General features: G+C 40.3%; 1 protein-coding gene across 2 annotated transcripts; it reads left to right on the forward strand.

Annotated features, from left to right (window-relative positions):
• The first annotated feature begins 601 nt into the window (after positions 1-601).
• On the forward strand, positions 602-16,309 carry LRRC71 (leucine rich repeat containing 71). 2 transcript variants are annotated; one of them, XM_078621654.1, is made up of 16 exons: positions 602-675; positions 3,507-3,610; positions 4,663-4,791; positions 6,403-6,552; positions 6,673-6,748; positions 6,953-7,027; positions 7,774-7,842; positions 7,996-8,155; positions 8,261-8,344; positions 10,607-10,699; positions 11,657-11,776; positions 13,694-13,820; positions 14,989-15,080; positions 15,158-15,266; positions 15,586-15,701; positions 15,888-16,309. In XM_078621654.1, exons 2-16 carry the CDS (start codon positions 3,526-3,528, stop codon positions 16,011-16,013), a joined length of 1,611 nt encoding a protein of 536 aa, XP_078477780.1. In that variant the 5' UTR covers positions 602-675; positions 3,507-3,525; the 3' UTR covers positions 16,014-16,309. The 2 variants fall into 2 exon arrangements, with proteins under 2 accessions (XP_078477780.1, XP_078477787.1); XM_078621661.1 differs by lacking the exon at positions 15,888-16,309 and having other exon boundaries at positions 15,607-15,695.
• Positions 16,310-19,366: the final 3,057 nt, after the last annotated feature.

Consider the following 19,366-nt stretch of genomic DNA (forward strand, 5'->3'; position numbering starts at 1 on the left):
TGGGTGGGGGGTGGGAGGGGTGGGGGGTGGGAGGGGTGGGGCTGGGTGGGGAGGGGCTGGTCACCCCGTGGTGCCCTTATAAAACTCAACGTTTAACCTTCTCACGCCGTTGACCCTGGCCATTGACCGAGCAACCCAACGTTCCTACCAGCTCCCTCCGCAGGAATGTGTTTGCTGCGCGTACGAGACGTACACAAACCACACAAACACAACTCGTAACGTCGCTAAACAATACCGAGTCGGCAAAAACGATGGAGACACAAAATATCGATTCAATCTACTGTATATTTGAAGCTTTCGTGACTGCAGGAATCCATACTTTTTTTTTACAATTTCTACTTACGTGACTTTACCGAAATAACCAAAATATCGATTCTTAAATCGCAATCGTAGGCCCGACTATCGACGAGTCAATGGCATCGCTTCGGCGGGTGAACCGGACCGCTCGTTGTCCGCATGGCATGGGCGAGAAGTCCCTATACCCATTTCTTATACCTACACACTGCGCTCGGATAGACCGGCGGGTATAGGGACTTCCCGCCCATGCCTTGTCCAATCAGGGCCTCCCCCTACGCTTCGTCACGTGACCGCGGTTGCCCGAGGCAACGGCAGCAGCAGCTGACAGTCGCGACCTCGAGTGGAGGAACCACGCACGGGGTGGCCACGTTGCGCCAGGTTCGTGCGTGGAGCCACACTCGCAGTAGGAACTTCACTGCGGTTTCACGACGAAATAGATGCTGTTCTATGCGTGTGTGTGTGTTGGGAATATCCGTGCGTCCGTTGAGAGGTGAACGAGCCCCGTGTGCGCGCGTGTGTCTGTATGTGTGTGTTAGTGTGTCTGTGTGTGTGTGTTAGTGTGTCTCTGTGTGTGTTAGTGTGTCTCTGTGTTTGTTATTGTGTCTGTGTGTGTTAGTGTGTGTGTTAGTGTGTCTGTGTGTGTTAGTGTGTGTCTGTGTGTGTTAGTGTGTCTCTGTGTTTGTTATTGTGTCTGTGTGTGTCTGTGTGTGTTAGTGTGTCTCTGTGTGTTAGTGTGTGTCTGTGTGTGTTAGTGTGTGTCTGTTAAGTGTGTGTTAGTGTATGTCTGTGTGTGTGGGGAGCGGTGGTGTAGCGGTTAGCACGCTGCGCTACGAACCTGGCACTAGTGACGATTATCTGAACCGGTCCTGGGCCTCCCCTAGGTCGACTCAGCCTCAAATGAGTCTCCGGGGTGATGTGTAAACATCGCCTCTGGGGAGACAAAGGCGGCCGGGCGTGGTGTTGGCCACCCACCCCCTCATGTTCCGTGCCGGCCTTCATAAGTGCTCGTTAACAGCACTTGCCCCTGCAGCCAGTTAAGGTTTGTCGAGTAACATATCTTCTCAAAGAGAGCAAAAACTCAAATAGTGCTTTAAGATCGTAACAAACCCCTTGATATAATAGGCCAACGATGCCAATACAAAAACCTCCGGAAATAATATCTTGAGGCTGATTCAGGTTTGTGTGGACAAAACAACGACGTTTTTTTAATGTATTGTTACTATTGGAAGGGAATGTCCAAACATCCCAAAGTAGGACCCTTTTTAAAACGGGTTGAGACCCAATGAGGTATTCCTGAATACAGTACTGTACAGCACTTGTTAATTATAAAACGTATCTAGAATGTGTGTCCTGGACGATCAGGCATTATCATTGGGGCGGAGGGAAGACTTTGAAGTTGCAGGAGCTTGTCATCACGGCCATCCAATTACACCAATGCTTATTTAATACTTTACATGTTCAGAGTATTTGGCTGCTATACATTTCCACATAAGCCACTTCGTTGAGCTATCATTTGTGGCAAGGTGGCTTCTGAAAAGGAACTAATAGCTGTGGGCTTTACCTGGTAAAATAAAAATGGTTTAGTTTGAGTACATTTATGTTTAGTGATTTTCTTACCTTGCCTATATTTTGCACTATGGTTTTTGTGCTATTTGTAATTACCGGCTATATGTCGTATTTGAATTGTATTCTCCAACACCCTGGCGTACTGAACTAGTAACGAATTGGCACGTTGTGTTTACGTGACAAACCTGATGAATGGGCTGTGTCGGGTAGTGGCAGGTTTAACGACACATTTATATTCACGCGACCCAAAAAAACCTATATATTGGTCGCGAAAGCCTACGTGTCAAAGTGTACCATTTGTTGTTGTAACTTTCTGACCCGCCCCTACTTGACATCTGTAAAAAATAAAAAGCTTCATAGCTCATCGGATTTTTTCCCAGGATAGATATTCTGATTCCGTACGTCAATGTGGTGACGTCAAGAGCCCTTAGACCAGGAAGCTTGACCGTGATCATCATTTTTTTCTCTCTCTCTCACTACTACAGCTCCCTATATAATAGCACCACACAATAGCTCTCTGTTGGGCTTTCGTATCCAGCTAACTCGATATCGCTTCACGATCCAAACTCAGGGGAAATGCAACCGGTAAGATGTGGCTCTCAATTCGCCGACAAAGATAAAGATCCCCCGATTTGTCCTTCAGGTGTGTGGAGGCTCTCATCCAACAGTAGATATATGCAAGGGCTGAAGTACATGTTCAAAATCTATCATATAACTTATGGGACCAAACATCACTGAAATTAATATTACGCAAATGACACGTGGTCCTGCTGTGCCCTTTGTGATTGAGCAGTCTGCAGTGTGAACGGCAATGTAGAGGAAACCCCACGAGGAGTCAGGTTTAGGTGGATAAATGTCCATTAGCAAATGGTCAGGCACTCTACTCACTCTGGTTAAAGGGAAAAACCAGACTAAGTTAGATAATCACTAAAATCAGGATATAAAAACAGGTGTTGATTACGAAATTATGTTTATATATGTTTTTTGTACTATGTGCAGTGCTTTCTGCAGCTGATTCGGAATTATTTCATGGAGCCAGTATTAACTATGTTTTTACTTCAATTAAATACATATTTAAAAAGGATGAAAGTCACATAGAGTAATATGTATCTTTTGCAAGGTGGGGTAGAGACTTTTAAATACAGTACTATACACACACATGTATGTTAGGGTATTCAGTATTGTGAAAATACAGCCATTGCCATGGTGAAATGGTCCCTAGCATTCAGAGCACCTAGCTCCTTACGTACAGGTCAAGTGTGTACAAGTGTCTCACCCTCGAGCACTACTCTCGAAAGGTTTCACTGCTCCTTAAGACTGCTGTGGTGACAAATTGCCACCTGTTCAAATAAGAACACATTATTTATAGTCTGAAGCTTCAGGTTGTGAACAATGTGCCAATCAAACAACAGCTCTCTTTTTAAAAGTTCAATATAATTTTCAAAAAACAATCTACAGTATGCACTGCAGTGAATGAATGTGAATAAATGTTTTGCAGCATTTAAAAAAATAAAATAAAATGTTCAGTTGCTTTTACCTCTGAATATTACCACGTATGATGTACAAATTATATGATACTAAAGTACTGTATATCGATAATTAAATAATACCAATTGCATGTTAACATTGTATCATGTAAACAGTGCACTAGAAAAAGTCACAATGGGGAAGAAGACAGAAAGAGCTTCAAGAGAATCTAAAGGACAACTCAGTAATTCAACTGAAGGAGACAGCATAAACACCCCTGGTAAATAACTGGTTTTTATTTTCGAAATGAATGATATTTTGCAAGTCATCTCTTACTGCTTTTATCAAAAATACTGTATAACTATATGAATATACATACACGTAATGCTAGATGTCACATAGATGTTAGTTATACATGGTTACTAGGACTGCCATCTGTCCTGCTATTCCGAGGAAACTCCTTTTAATGGAGCTGTCCAATTAAATAATATAATTAAAAGTCCCACTTATTGTTCATTCTGTAATATTACACCACTCAAGACAAGGCATTTATTTAGGTGTAGTACTCCCCGTTTTCAGTATTGAGATATTCAGATTATTTTTCAGGGTTTATTTTGTATATTAGAGGTGGTAACCCTTAATTTAACTAAAATGGCTTGCTTATCAATCAAAACACATACTATTTGACACTTTGTCATAATGAATGGCACAACATTTGTCGTCCCGGAGGGTGTGCAGATCCTCGTGTTCATAGTATAGATTTTATTGCGTTCCTGAAAAAGGAACACAGGGATATGAGATCAGATACAACTTAAATAATGTTGCACATTACGAAAAGTAAGTGGACTTGGGCAGGACAGATCGCTAAAAAGGATGATGACCAGTGGTCAAGAATAACAACAGATGGCATCCAAGGAATGGAACACATAGGATGTCAACCAAAAAATTGAGTGATGAGTTCAGTTCATGCGGAGGTTCTGGATTGATTATTGCATCACAGGATCATGAGAGGTTGTGGTGGCTTGTGCAGGCCTTCATCCAGCAGTGGCTTGATCGTGGATGATAATGATGTTATACTGTAGTTGCCCGTTGGCTACTCTTATGCTATATGTGCTGTATTTGAATATACAATGAATAGATGAGAATGGTGTATATGCAACATTAATTGATGGGTATAAAATAAGGTGGACTGCTCTCGAAAGACTTTGGCTTAAGGAATGACTAATTAGGCTTATATTGTCTTTTATAACGTTAGGGCATATTCAAATTGCTTGCATTTAAAGGATGAATATGTAAAATGACAGTACACATTTTTGGCTGTCACTGTTTCAGAGGAATATGAATGCAATGGAAACTTTGAGCAAGATTTCACTCAATTGTGCACCCTAACGGGGCTAGCCAGCACTCCTGCTGTTGTCAGAAGATCTCACCCTCCCACAGCAATGGAAAAGACTGGTGCAGGCAAGTTAACAGGTTATATAGCAAAATCGAAATATCTGAATATACTGCAAATGCAGTACGATATTTCATTATTATTTATAGAGTAACATTTTCTGCACATATCCTAATCATTTCCGATGGGCCCTTAAATGAGTTGACCACCGTTTTAATATAAATTATTTAAATTCCTTATACAGCAGTGATATGGGCGGTCCATGTCACAGATCCCATAATCCACGGCACACCACAGAGGTCAGTACCATAATCCAAGATGAAATGTCTCGTCAACGCGGTGTGCCACGAATTACAGATATAATTAGCTGCGCAATGCCACTAATCCATGACAAATTGCGGATATGTGACGAGCAGCTAAATTAATCTGCAATAAATTCACAGATTACGAGGTTACGGGTTTTTATAAGATCAATATGGTGCAAATCTACCATATACGTCTATGTAAAAGGATTGTTTGCATTTTTTTGACCTGATATCCAAGTAAAACATGCGGATTGCTTTTCTGCTAAATCACGTCAGCTCTGCTAGTCTATACTGATGCTAAATAACAAAACAATTATTACCTCCACTTTTCCCTGCAGCTCCACATAACCCCGTCCGCTTCTACGGATCGTGGTTTGCGGACTGTGATGCGTTTTTAATACGTCGCAGTGTGCTGCAGATTTCAAGAGGAACGAGCCGCGAAAATGATGAATCTGCCAAAAATTTGTGGATTATGAGGTCAGCACAGCTAACAAGTTAATTAGCGGATGCCGCCAGTGCGGTGTGTGGTGGATTACGGGAGGAGTCACTAACCACCAACAATTCATCCGCGAATTACTGGAATTTTCAGGTTATGCTGTATTTATAAATACTGTAGTGGTGTTGCTGCCACTAAACAGTTGTGCAAAATGGATAATCCACAATTCATGTATCAATATATATCCATGCAGTATATGAATAGACAATAATGAGTAGGTCATTAAACCTCAATTTGAAAATCCACTATATGCTGTAAGCTGGTTGTAGTGTTCTTTTTCAGAAACTTGTAGAAATATAGCCTCACATTCTTTACTATCAATGAGAACTGAAAAGCAATGCCACATTGGACAGGCTGTTCTTGTATGTGTGCTCATGGTAATACTGACTTGAGAAACTGTGGCCACCCCAGACTGTAACTCATTGAGTATTATTGGGCAGGTCCAATCAGCTTCTGGCCCTTAAAAGGGCCTCTTATCAGCATTTAGCTCTGCTAATGGTATCTGAATTGGAATTACCGGCGTCCGTTTTGTCTAAATAACGGCATTAGTTGTGTTTAAGTTGACATGAAAACACGTAACAGATGGGCCACGGGAAGGCTGCCATCTCCCATCTCAACTATGAAGCAAGTAGTAAATCACTTGTAGTCTGTTCTCGTTAAATGGAAGAATAGCAAAACTACATAAACGCTGGTGGATAACAGACCTCGACATTGGCATTTATCTCCTGAACAGGCTGTATTGACATTAGCAACAATATAATTGGGAAGGTTATTGCACTTAAAAAGACATTCTCTATACGAGTAAAAACCTCTTTAACAAAATATATAACATGAATACAATACTACTTTTGAATTATGTTTGCATACACTTATGACAGAAAATGTTCAAAACGTGGCTCCATCTGAAGAAGATATTACTCCTACAACATTTACCACCAAGGACACGTTTGTGTATTTCAAACCATGTGTGCAAGTGGAGCCGGAAAACGAAGACAACAGAAGTTCTGTCAAAGAGATATACATTCGAGGTATTCTGAACAATGAAAACGAAACTAACATGACACAGAAATTCTAACCACAGGCATTTATGCAAAAACTTTTTGAAAAATTACACCCTGCTTTTGTGTGTACTGTACTTATTTCAACAGGTTGGAAAATTGAAGAAAAAATGATGAGCATTCTGAAAAAGTGTTTACCAGCAATTCCCAGCCTCACGACCATTAAGTACTGTACATTTATTTTCACGAGTACATTTGTAATATAATATAAAGTGCATGACAAAATATATAGATAATAATCAGTATAAATAGCATTGATAATTACAATTGGTTACAGTCTTTGATGCAAACTGTAACTTTTTTTGTATCATCTACGATAAAGAAATTGATGTTTTGTAAACTTAAGTTTTTACTGATGTGTGTATTGCAGTTTCTGGAATGTTGGAATATATGAGGACACCTTGGATATGTTCGTGTCAGTTCTCCCTCTCTGTACAAATCTCAAGTAAGACTTCCTGTTAGTTTCTTCCACAGGTCAGGTTTTGTATATTGTACAATACATATCTTAACAGTCGCTTTAACTACGATGACTCGTATACGTTTTGTACCAAATTAAAGCTATGAATACACTCCCAAAAGTCAAGAAATAAAACATGGAAATTCTCCATACATGTGAATGGCATTTAAATTTAATTCATATTCAATGACCATGTGCTAAAAAAAATACATGAACTCATACCGAATCAACATATGTAACGATAAAGGTGATGCGGAAAAATGTCACATGGCATGAGACAGCTGTGAACGATCACCTAATAAGACAACCCAAAGCACATTTAGGAGTTTTTCCTACTCAACCACATAAAGGCATCCTGTGGAATAATCCTCCCAGTGGAAAAGAAACATCCCATCCCAAGTTGAATGCCTGCCTTTGAAAATTGGTCGAAATTTCGCATGCTGTGCAGTGTGTTAAATAATTTGAGCTTGAAGAGTGAGACTCGTCTGTTCTATACATAAATGAATGAACTCAACTTTCCGTTATAACATAATGGTCCTGATTTCAAGTAAAGTCTTCTTTTAGCAAATGTGCTACTTGAAGAACTTTGCAAAATGTCTCTACCAAATTATAGAAAATGTCTTTTCAACAGTAGGTAATCAGTGCAGTGGGTTTTTACAAAAAAAAAAATCTGTATATTGCATTAAATAATACACTTCGTGCTAATGATATACATTTCCTTTCATGTAATGCAGGACTCTTGTGCTGGAAGGAAATCCTGAGCCAAAACTGTCATACCATAAACTAATTGGAGAGGGAATTATGTAAGTAATTTATATATATTTTTTACAGTTGTATTGTTAAATATTTATTTTGCAAGTGATTTTTTGTAAGTAACAATATTTTTTGGTTTCACAAATATTATAAGATGTTTGGTGAAAATTCTACTTTGCATGCATTTGTCGCACGGTTTATAGGATAGGCCACCTGTCACTCAGAAGCAACCGGATCGATGATGATGGTGCTCGGCTGCTGGGTCAAGCCCTCTCTACCACCAAGACAACCAATAAAACCCTACTGAGCCTAAATTTGGCTTACAACTGCATTACTGACTTGGGGGGAGGCTACATTGCTCATGTAAGGCTATTCGCACGGTGATTTTGAGAGACAAATTGCTTATTGATCTATGGGTACATACCTTCCTTTGGTATTGTATTCAGCACTTTTTTCATGATTTTGCAGGGTCTACGTTTAAACAGGACTTTGCTGTGTCTTTCACTGGCGCACAACAAGATTGGTGATAATGGAGCCGTTAAACTTGCAGAGGTTGGTTTTGCATTGCTACAGTACATTAATAGTACATTAGAATGCATCAGGTTAGTAGCCATAGTTACACAACAAACATTTAACATATATGGTAAGTCCTAGCTTAACGCGTTTTCATACAACGCGTTTCCGCTATAACACGGTTCTTCTATTCGGGAACACTTTTCGCACAACACAGAACGTGCCCATTATAACACGATTTCTGAGCGGTCAATGACATACTACTTTCTTGAGCTGCGTGGCTGAGCGGTATGCTAGAGTACGTGGAATGATACAGTACGCAGCGTACCCTCATCTCAGTTCTTTGTCGTGCCATGGGGTGACTGCAGGCTTATTTTATAGTGCAAATGTGGTTCATTACAGTAATTCCTTGTTTAAAGCTTTTTCGCTTAACGCTGCACTTTTCAGGAATGCATCTACCACTTTCAACAAGGAATATCTGTGTTTTAATACATGGAGCAAATATGTCCCGATGGTGCTGACTGTGCGTCCTCCAACCCATTTCCTATTGTGGTGTAAATCTGTACCTCTGTCTAAAGCACAACCCTATCCATTATGCTGTAGTTTCTCATTCATAACCCGGCTCAATATTGCGACATGCCACACCCGACCAGAATAAATTCCAGTGTCTCACGCACTTCCTATATTTCCCTGATTCTCTACCTTAATAATATTTCAAAAACTTTCCACCCTTAATACTTCTAACACACTAACTCAAAGTAGTGCACTTAATATAGTATAATACCCACTAAATCCTTTATAAACCGTATCCTTTTGCTGATGACCCTTACGTCAATATCTTCGACACCTGTTTCTAGAATCTGTTTTTGTTTGTTCATCAGCTTTGTTGGTAAGGGCACCTCAAAAAAATATTAGTTATTTTTTCGTCCAAAGTCTATGTTCACAATCAGAAACACAACTCTGCACGTATCATTGGTTCAACACTCATATCATTGGCATACTGCCCCAAGTTTTGGGACATTGTATAAAAGTTAACGCTTGACCAACAGATACCAATAAAGATCTCTCCACGTCCACCTGTCTTTATTTCCTCTTCATCTGATGGTCGCTCTACCACCTCTATTTTGTTCTTCAAGTTATAGTTCTATATACAGTATTTTTCTGAAGTTTGTCTGAAAACAGCAAGGATCTGGAACAATCAAAATGCACAGGGGAAATGCGGTATTACAATAGTTACCTTAAATCGATAGTTATAACAAAGGTATGGTGCGCATCTGTCATTGCTATATTTCAATTCAATGTACATTATAATGGATGAAGCTCTTTAATCATATACAAGGTGATGCAACAACGGTGGGAGGAAAAAAAGATTTACCTTTCAACTAAGTACTGACTTTCCAGGGCAAAGAGGCTTGAGTACCTTGTAGCTCTGAGTACCTATACGGGATAGAGGTACTGATGACAGATACTCAATGAGAGGTGAGCAAAATTGTGCTCCCTTTGCCAATGCGCACTGCTTGGCATGGTAAACTATCGTCAGCTGCCCCCTCTCCCACAACCAACACAACTAAACTCTAGCCTCCACTCCCCAGCAGCACTGGATCCATCACCCATGGTGTTGGTTAGGATGGTGATGGAGCAGTGGGTGCTAAGAATCACGAACCAGGCGCTTTCTGGGTTTGACCATCGCTATATACAACACACTGACTCTATCTGGCAAATCAGAACTTGTTGAACTGAAACCAGAATGAACAAACTGGGATATAGTGGGACTCAATGAGTTGAGACAATTGTTTACAAAATTAGCTCCTGCAAGACATGTAATGAGGCTCCATGATGTTGAACTATTGAAATTATGACTGTTTATGTTGGTCACTTGTGCTGCTCAATAGTAATACATCATGAAACATGACATACCAAACGAATAAATATTGATGCTTAAGGGATTTGCAACAGATAATCAGTGGAGTCTGTTGTGGTCCACCATTTCCTGCATCGCATTACAAAAGCTGGATGACGCTGCCAAAGAATTCCATCCAACAATCCTCCGGTGCACCAGGTTTACTGTATAAAAACATTACATTGATATATGGACAATGTTTGAAATTTCTGTATATCAATACTTCTTGTTTCCCAAAAATGGGAAACAAGCAAAGCTATGTGATATGCTATCTTAAAATTGCTAATGTGAAATATTTTAGACAACCATTCTTCAGGTGTTACCGTGAAGGATTTGCAAATCGTCATTGTATTGAAAAATGTGAATGCATTTAACTCACTAAGATAAAATGTACTTTTCAGATCTTGGCTCGATTTCCACTGACACATGAAGAGGTTGTGCAACGACGTAGTCTGCTCTCTGATGTAAGAGGCAGTATTGAGATCCAGAAGTCAGTAAGTGCCTTGATAATAAGATACATAATTCATGTTGACCACACCACCCCCTTGTGCGCCATGTCTGCTTTAATAGTGCGTATAGGCTTTAATAGTTTGTCATACCTCTTTTCCATGATACAACCAATCCATCCCTGGTTGTACCGAGCCAGCCTGGCACGTTTTAGGAGGTGCCAGATTTTGTTTCCACTGTAGAAGCCAAACCATACCACTTTCGTCACACACAATGGACGAGTCGAGACATGTGGATGATACGGTGATGCTCTGTTTGAATTGTGTACTGACTGACGTCACATGCAATTAATGCACCAGTAGCCCTGCCCCTGGCCTGCTTGGCCCTGAACCAGATTATGATGTCTTGTGAGCCTAACATGTCACGGTGTTGTTCTGGCTGAGCATGGCAATGGCTAGGCTCAGTCGAAAACGTATTTTCAAGACTGCAAGGAGGATCCTCATCTTATTGTGGGTGTCAGAACTTTACATAATTTTGTCCACTTAAGTAGCCAGCCTTAGTATTGCACACCTCTGATCCAGCACTTTCGAGGCAAGGGTTCGTGGATCACATAAGAGATTTGTTAAATATGCAAACCTGCTAGATGTATACACTACCATAGAGGCGATGTATGTATGAATACATAAGAATGGCCTTTCCTCACAAGAGTGGATTTTATAATTTGAACTTCAACACCGCACTGCATGCCAACACATCAGTTAATATTAACAGGGAAGAGATTGACAGCAGGTCATTGACAAATGTGAAGACCTTTTAGTCACTCTAATTTACTGTGTGGACATAATCGCATTTGATTTAAACATCATTATTTAGTTTATTAGTAAATGTGTTGCTATCGATTTTTTTATATTCATAGATGTAGTTGTTTCTACTTGTTAAGCCATTTGTAGTTGTTTTTTACAGGCTGTTATGTGATACACTACATATTTATTTTGTTTTAAAAGGTTACCTCCTTCCAGCCTGTGACTGTACGTCACGCAGATTCCAAACTGGACCACCATAGCGTGATTGACAAGGGTGAGAAGGCTACAGGAAAGGGGACAAAACCTTCCACGAAGAAAAAGGTAAATCACTGGTGTAAGATAGACATGTATTGCCACAATAATGCAATTTAAATAAAGTTTTGATTTCAACTTAATTTTTTATCCCATTCACAGAGGACCCAATCAAAACCATCACCTTGCCATACATAGCAGGGGTCACCAAAATTTTTCCAAAATCATGAGCAAACACAAGATCCAGGTTCGATTTAACACTACATAAAATTAAAGATCTGATCCCATCTGTGAAGGATGTGATTTCTGACATGCAATACCCCGGCGTCTACAAACTAAGCTGTGTCTGCGGCAGTAGTTACATTGGGGAAACTAAGCGACATGTCTCGGACCGTGTTCGTGAACATAAGGCAGATCTGAAACACTGTAGGACCAATACCTCGGCCGTGGCTGATCATTGTTTTAATGTAGTTGGCTCACGCGAATTTGATTTCTCTGAAACGAAGGTACTTTGCAAACCCACTGACTATCAACAAAGATTCGTTCATGAAGCCATCCATATATACAGACATCGACACAATTTAAACCGAGAAGATGGGTACAAACTTAGCAATCACTGGAAGGACGTTATCAACTAGTTCAAGTCATAACTGGCTGGAATATTTCCATTTTAGAACTGGCAGCCCTTTAATTGGTGGAAGCCCACCACCAGGACCATCACTGCCCACTACTACCATCACCACTAGCAGTAGCCCTTTATTGGTGTAAGCCCACTACCAGCACCATCACTACCCACTACTACCATCACCTCTAGCAGCAACTTCCCTTACATTAACATTAGCTACCCCGCCCATGCTGCTGACACTTGGGCTACGCCTATTTTAAACCTTTATAAATAGTTTGCCTTTCAAGGCTAACCCCCTTTTCCTGATGACGACCGCTTGTGTTGTGATCGAAACGTCGTAGTTTTTGTTCTTTTCTTTGAACCTATCTACGTGACTTTACCGAAAGACCCAAATAATACAACATGAGCTCTCTCCTGAAGCCCCCTTGTGGCTATCAGATCTCAACATTGGCATTTAGCTCCTGGACATACTGCCATTTACAATATAGAATTTATTTGGTAGAGACTGTAGAAAACCGAGGAAACACAATGGGTAAATTGTCATTATTAGCACTTTTATTGGGGTATTGAAACTTTCGATATATTTAGATTCTGATACTATATACTGGGGTCTTTAGGTGAGCTTGAATAAAACTAAGCTGATGACGGTGGTTAGGGATGATATTCTTTTCACCTTCAGTTTGAATTGAGAATTATGGGGGTATAAGGGAACTGATTATTTTTGCCGTAATGTGCCTAATACAGTCAAGAGATTCATGTTGGTATTTAGAGATCAGTGTTTTAGCCGATAGTAATATCAGTTTTGGCATGGATCGTGGAGATGGACATAATAAAAAACACCGAGAAAAGAAGCCAATGGCCTTTGAACGTAGATGCTTGTGAAGATTGCCGTGAGCTTCATGGCATGATGGGATATGCAACTTAGACATTTGGAATGGAATGTCAGAAACATTTTAAATTTAGTAAATAAAAAAAGTGATTGTCAAGTGTAAGCCACATGTGCAACTTGGAGGAGGGCAGGTTACCGAGACAGGTCGAGGAAAAGACCAAACGCGATATGGTATGTTTATTTAAGTGAAGGCTATGGAGGTTGGATGTATTTCAACAGTTGCACGATCTGACAGAAGAAAGTGATGGCAGAGTGTGGTCCTTAATTATCATTGGCTGTAAGAACTTACTGATGTTAATATTGACATTAATATATAATATGCATTGAGGTTTATTTTTTTGTTATGCATTAAACAATTAGTCTACTCACTGTTAATGGTGCACATTCCAAACTGTAATAAATACTGTTGATTGAAAAATGTAATATGTTTGGCATAATTAATTAGTTTGTGATTTGAATCTTTGTACTGCAGGAACTGGCACAGTTTGGTAAGAAGGACGAGAAATCATCTACTGGTAGCACAACCAGTGGAAATTTAGGGTCAGCAGGGCCATTAAATGTTTCAGTTAAAAAGGATGAGTCCAAGTTGACAAAGAAAGGTAAATGCATTTTTTGAAACTCATGTAATAGCAATTTTTGGGTGGTTAAAAAAACAAAACCCAAAACTAAATATACATTTTAAAGTTGCTAATAACTCCCAGCAATAACGTTATAATAACATGGAGAAGATCAATACGATTGTACCGAGTCATTAAGTGATTGAATTATATATTCCACGAATCCTTGGCAAGGAATTGGAATAAACTATTTTGAAATGGACTTGGAATTATGATTCTGAACTAAATTCCAAGGTTTTCGTCACATTGTAAATTATTACATATTATTGCCTTGATCTATGAGAGTCCCAAAGTTAGCCTATGGGAGTCTAAAAATGAACATGTTGATTGATACCTGTCCTAAAAATACTGCAATACTATCAAGCACAAGATTCAACCTATCGCTTTTACATACGTGGCTTTTGAATGCAAATAAGTGAGCTGTTATAGTGATAATATTCCTAGAACTGTTAATATTAATAGTTGAACTTGTTTACAGACTTGGCTTGCCTGAATATTTTTTGCTATATTACTCCATGTACAAATGCCAAAAAATGTTATCAATCATCTATCCTATTTAATCCAAAAAGCATGACTACTCTGCAGATAATTCATATGGAAATATTTATTCTGAAAATATGGCATGTAATACCTCATTTAGTACCACCCAACTCTCCAGCAACAGTGCCTTATGTTTGCACCACTATTTAATGCGATGTTGCTCTCAATGGGAGACTGCTCCTTGTCCACTTCTCCCACCGGAAATCTCCCCTCCTGACCATCCACAATACCGATTCCTGCTTTGTTTCCCTGCTGCCTATGACTTCTCTCCATAGAATGTTTTCATTTGAATCTACATTGCATTTTATTCTAATTTAATACCGTGCCTCATCCATCACCAAAACCATTTTCTCCTCATAAAAAGTCCATTCTATTTTCTTGATTATAACCCCCTTCTCCCAGGCACTCATAATTGATATGCCTGATTGCAACTGTCATCAGATCGGCACTATTAATGCAAACTATTGTAATCTTAAAAGGTTAGCGGAACAGATTTAGTTAATTGGAACTGCATGGATATATTTAATTAGTGTAATTGTTATTGGCCTTTTTGTGAACATGCTTTTTCAGGATGGACTGGAGGTGCATTTTAATATGCTTTCTTTCGTAGTTTCTGCAGTTGGGGATCTGGCCAAAGGAAACAAAGGCAAAGGAGTAAAATCTGGCAACAAGGACAAGAAGCCACAAACATCTGAGCCAGAGGTAATTTAATATATTTTTCATGGCAATAATATGATATTCCAATTCAATTTTAAACCCTGAAACAATCTTTTTCACAGATGCCTGAGGCTCCTGAAGCAATTAACCCTTTGATGGATCACGTGGAGCACCACAATGGTCAGATTTTCCTTCCTGGAAATCAATGTCTCATCAGTCTCAACCTGGCATGTATGCTCTTCAACTTAAAAGCATTACAAAGTGACCTCATGTGTATTACACACATTCCATCACCAGAAAATGTATTTTACGAGGCTCCCATTGCTCAGTTACAAAATTAAATCAGAAGCATTAATGCACAAACTTTCACTTTTTATGTTAATAACGGTAGGTCTATAAATAAATGGTCATATGTATAAACACTAATACAAGTTGTATACTTGAAAACAATCTATAAAAAGTGAAGGTTGCTTCAACTGACCATTGATTATTATCCATTGCTCATACCTCCAAAACGTATTTAATCTGGATGGATTTTCCTTTTGACAAGGGAATAACATTGGACAAGTAGGATTGGAGGCTTTTCTTAAATCAATCCGATTTCAACTGGAAGTGAGTGGCACTGGGGCCAAAAAGGCCACAGGAATAATGAGAATATCCTTACAGGTAATTACATCCTACTGTATATTTTGCAATTAAATCATACTTTATATTGTCGTTCATATATATGTTTTAATGCTAAATTGGAGTGCAATATCCCCTGAACATCATGACATGTACTTATTCTGCTTGTATACAATTTATTAGAGTGTGCGTATTAATATGTTGCATGCTATGCGTCTTCATTTCCAGAGAAATGCTTTTCCATCGGAAAGCAAATCATTTAAAGAAATGTGTAAACTGATGGAATCCAGAGACCCCATGTACAAAACAGTGACCAATCCAGCCGAGGAAGATCAGAGTCCAGCTATGAGCTAATGCCTGTCACATCACTGTTTGTACACTACCCTCTGGAGGAAGCAATACTTATTATAAGGCTGGCATTGGTGTGCACCAGATTTTCTGTGAATATTAAGTATCCATTTAGGCATGTTATTTGTTTTCACTGTTATATAAATTGATTTAAAAAAAGAATAAAGCTGTTGAACGTGTTGTAGCTTAAGCTCATAATATTGCACCATTTCTGCTGCCCATTCACTTTCATCATTGTTTGAATTCACCTTAATGTAATAAAATACCATCAACAAGGACCAAAATAAATATGATTTTAAAAATACAATTATGGTTTGTATATAAAAAGGTTAACATAAAGTGTGCATTTGAAAATGCTATTTGCATTTTAATAGTTTATTAGTTTATTTGGATTTTTTTTTAAATGTGTGAATAACTATACAGGAATCCCCCACTATACATAAAGGGATGCATTCCTGGGAAATGCTGCGACTCCTTGGAGCAAGTATGCCAATTTAGTGTATATGATTACAAGTTGACATACATTTTAACGCATACTAAATATAAACAATTAGATAAAACTACCAGATGGTTGAAAATCTTGCTGATCGAGGCCTCTTTGAGTGAGCAGTGGTGGAGTTCTGCAGATGAAGGGGAAGGATCATCACCTGCCTCTTCATCTAACGATGACGCTGCGGCTACAGGAATGTTCACCAGAGGAAGCTGGCTCTATTTTGGGCTCTTCTCCAGACTTCATGGTCTGATTGCAGAACGTTTAAAGACAGCTGGACGGAATTTTTCGCCTTCCGCTAGTACAGCTCCTTGGAGCAATGATGCCAGTGAATACCAGTTAATATTCGTGGTGGTTGGTATCATTTCATCGGCCTCTTCCTCAGCTCATTGTTGATCCAGCTGTATCAAATCCTCATATAACTCCAACCACGTCCGACTTCTCCCCATTGCCGAGTCCGTGCTTCCCTCTGCCACGTGGAAGGGATTTCCCACCATGTGGCAGAGGAATTTTCGGTGGTACGTGCTATTTGCATACATTATGGTATCACATCACAAAATAGTAAATTCCTTTAAATTAAGCAATAATCAGCACACATTTGCTCAACATTACAATTATAAGGAAATATGTTCCCTAATTGATCAGCAACATACAGTAATACTGAATGTAGGGGTTATGTTCCTGGAAAATGCCGTGTTGGGCATAACCGCGTTCGACAATAATAAACCTTATGGGAAAAATAGGATTGCGTTGCTGGTCTGAAATGATCACCCCCTCTCTTTTTTGTTTAACTCATTCTACATGATTTCCCCCCTTGTTATTGTAATAAAGGATGCCGAGCCGCTCTCCATTGGGGCCGTCCATAAATGACGTCACGCAATTTTGGACGATTTTTGACCCCCCTTCGTCACACGGCGTCACAAAAAGTCAGACCCCCCCCCCCCCTCAAATATGACGTCACAAAGCTCTGCCCCCTCCCCCCAAAAAAAACACATGCTTCAAATCGCTTTAAACTATTGTCATTTTAGTGCGTATCTAATGTGGTGCTGCACTCTGATGTTGAAGGCGAAAACATTTAATAAAAAGTCTTTAATTAAGTAGAACGTGTTGTCTATATTTATTTAAAGTTGCGCATTTTGATGTGACGTCACATTTCTCACCCCCCCCCCCCCCCCATCGTCACACATCGTCACAAATGTCTGACCCCCCCTTAGGTGCGTGACGTCATTTATGGACGGCCCCATTGCTTTTTCCGCACCGATCACTCGCACCCAACGCTTACCCCTGACACTGAATTGCCAGCCCCAAGCTCAACCCTAACACTGAATCTCCAAACCTCACTTTCCATTGATTTTGTGTAATGGTAATGGGTGTAATCTGTCTGGGTATATAAGTCACATTTGTAACGTTAATGATACGCGATCGAGGCATCCGTATGACCGACGTCCTCAAGAAGCGGATGGCTCGATGCGTGCGGCAATGTGTGAACATTTGGGTGAGCGTGTCGAGTTAGGTGTTACATTGATACCACGTAAGAGCGTTGGGAAGGGAAGATGGCGATGAGATATTTATACTCAACATCTACAAGTAGACCGTGTACTACTTGTCGACACGGAGAAGAGAATATTAGCAGCGTTAAGCCGCACATGGCCAAAACATCGCCCCTGCGTTCTGGAAAACACCTCAATAAAACACATTCCTGCGGAGGAAGCTGGTAGGAACGTTGGGTTGCTCGGTCAATGGCCAGGGTCAACGGCGGCGTGGTGTATTCCGCAAATATGGCCGACTGTGAGGGCGGGCACAAGCCGGCGTGAGTAGGTTAAACGTTGAGTTTTATAAGGGCACCACGGGGTGACCAGCCCCTCCCCACCCAGCCCTACCCTCGCCACCCAGCCCCTCCCCACCCTCGCCACCCAGCCCCTCCCCACCCAGCCCCTCCCCACCCTCCCCATCCAGCCCCACCCCTCCCATTTTTGATGCACAACGGACGGACACAATAATCCCCTGTGGGCTGGTGGAACCAGGAGGTTCCTACCAGTATTAAGTAGAACGTGTTGTCTATATTTATAGTTGCGCATGTTGATGTGACGTCACAATTCCCCCCCCCTCGTCACAAATGTCTGACCCCCCCCCCCCACTAGGTGCGTGACGTCATTTATGGGCGGCCCCCAAGTTCCAGTCCCAGGTCCTTGCGGTTCCTCCACTGCGGTCGACCCGCTTTTTAAGTCTCGGCTCAAGACCTTTCTTTGTTCATCCGCTTACGATCGAGTTCCTCTATTTAGAAATAGTAGCACTGTTTCTCGAGTGTCTGAAGATGCGGTCACATTTCAACACTACGTACATGAAAAAATGCATGGTAAATACCATAGGTGGGACAAAGTCATTGTTATGCAAGTCCAAGTCGAGTCGCAAGTCATCAAATTCATGACTCGAGTCTGACTCGAGTCCAAGTCACATGACTCGAGTCCACATCTCATAGGTGGGACAAAGTCATTGTTATGCAAGTCCAAGTCGAGTCGCAAGTCATCAAATTCATGACTCGAGTCTGACTCGAGTCCAAGTCACATGACTCGAGTCCACACCTCTGGTAAATACCTACAGGAAGATTAGTACTGTGGTGTGCTCAAAGCGCTTTGAACCGAGTGATTTGTGTAACATTCTCTGCCATGACTGACAATAAATGTTATACAAAAAATCGTTTGTGCTTCCTTCAAAGTGCACTGCGAAACACCGTGAACTGTGGCTAAACAGCCCAATGATTGTGCACCCCCTACTGGTCGTAAAGTGATAACTTAACCAGTGACTAATCGCAATTACAATGACACATTACGCACTTCAGTTATACAGAAATATATATTATGGTTGGTGA

This window comes from Lampetra planeri, chromosome 3 (genome assembly GCF_965212315.1).
Source record: "Lampetra planeri chromosome 3, kcLamPlan1.2.h2, whole genome shotgun sequence".
Lineage (NCBI taxonomy): Eukaryota > Metazoa > Chordata > Hyperoartia > Petromyzontiformes > Petromyzontidae > Lampetra > Lampetra planeri.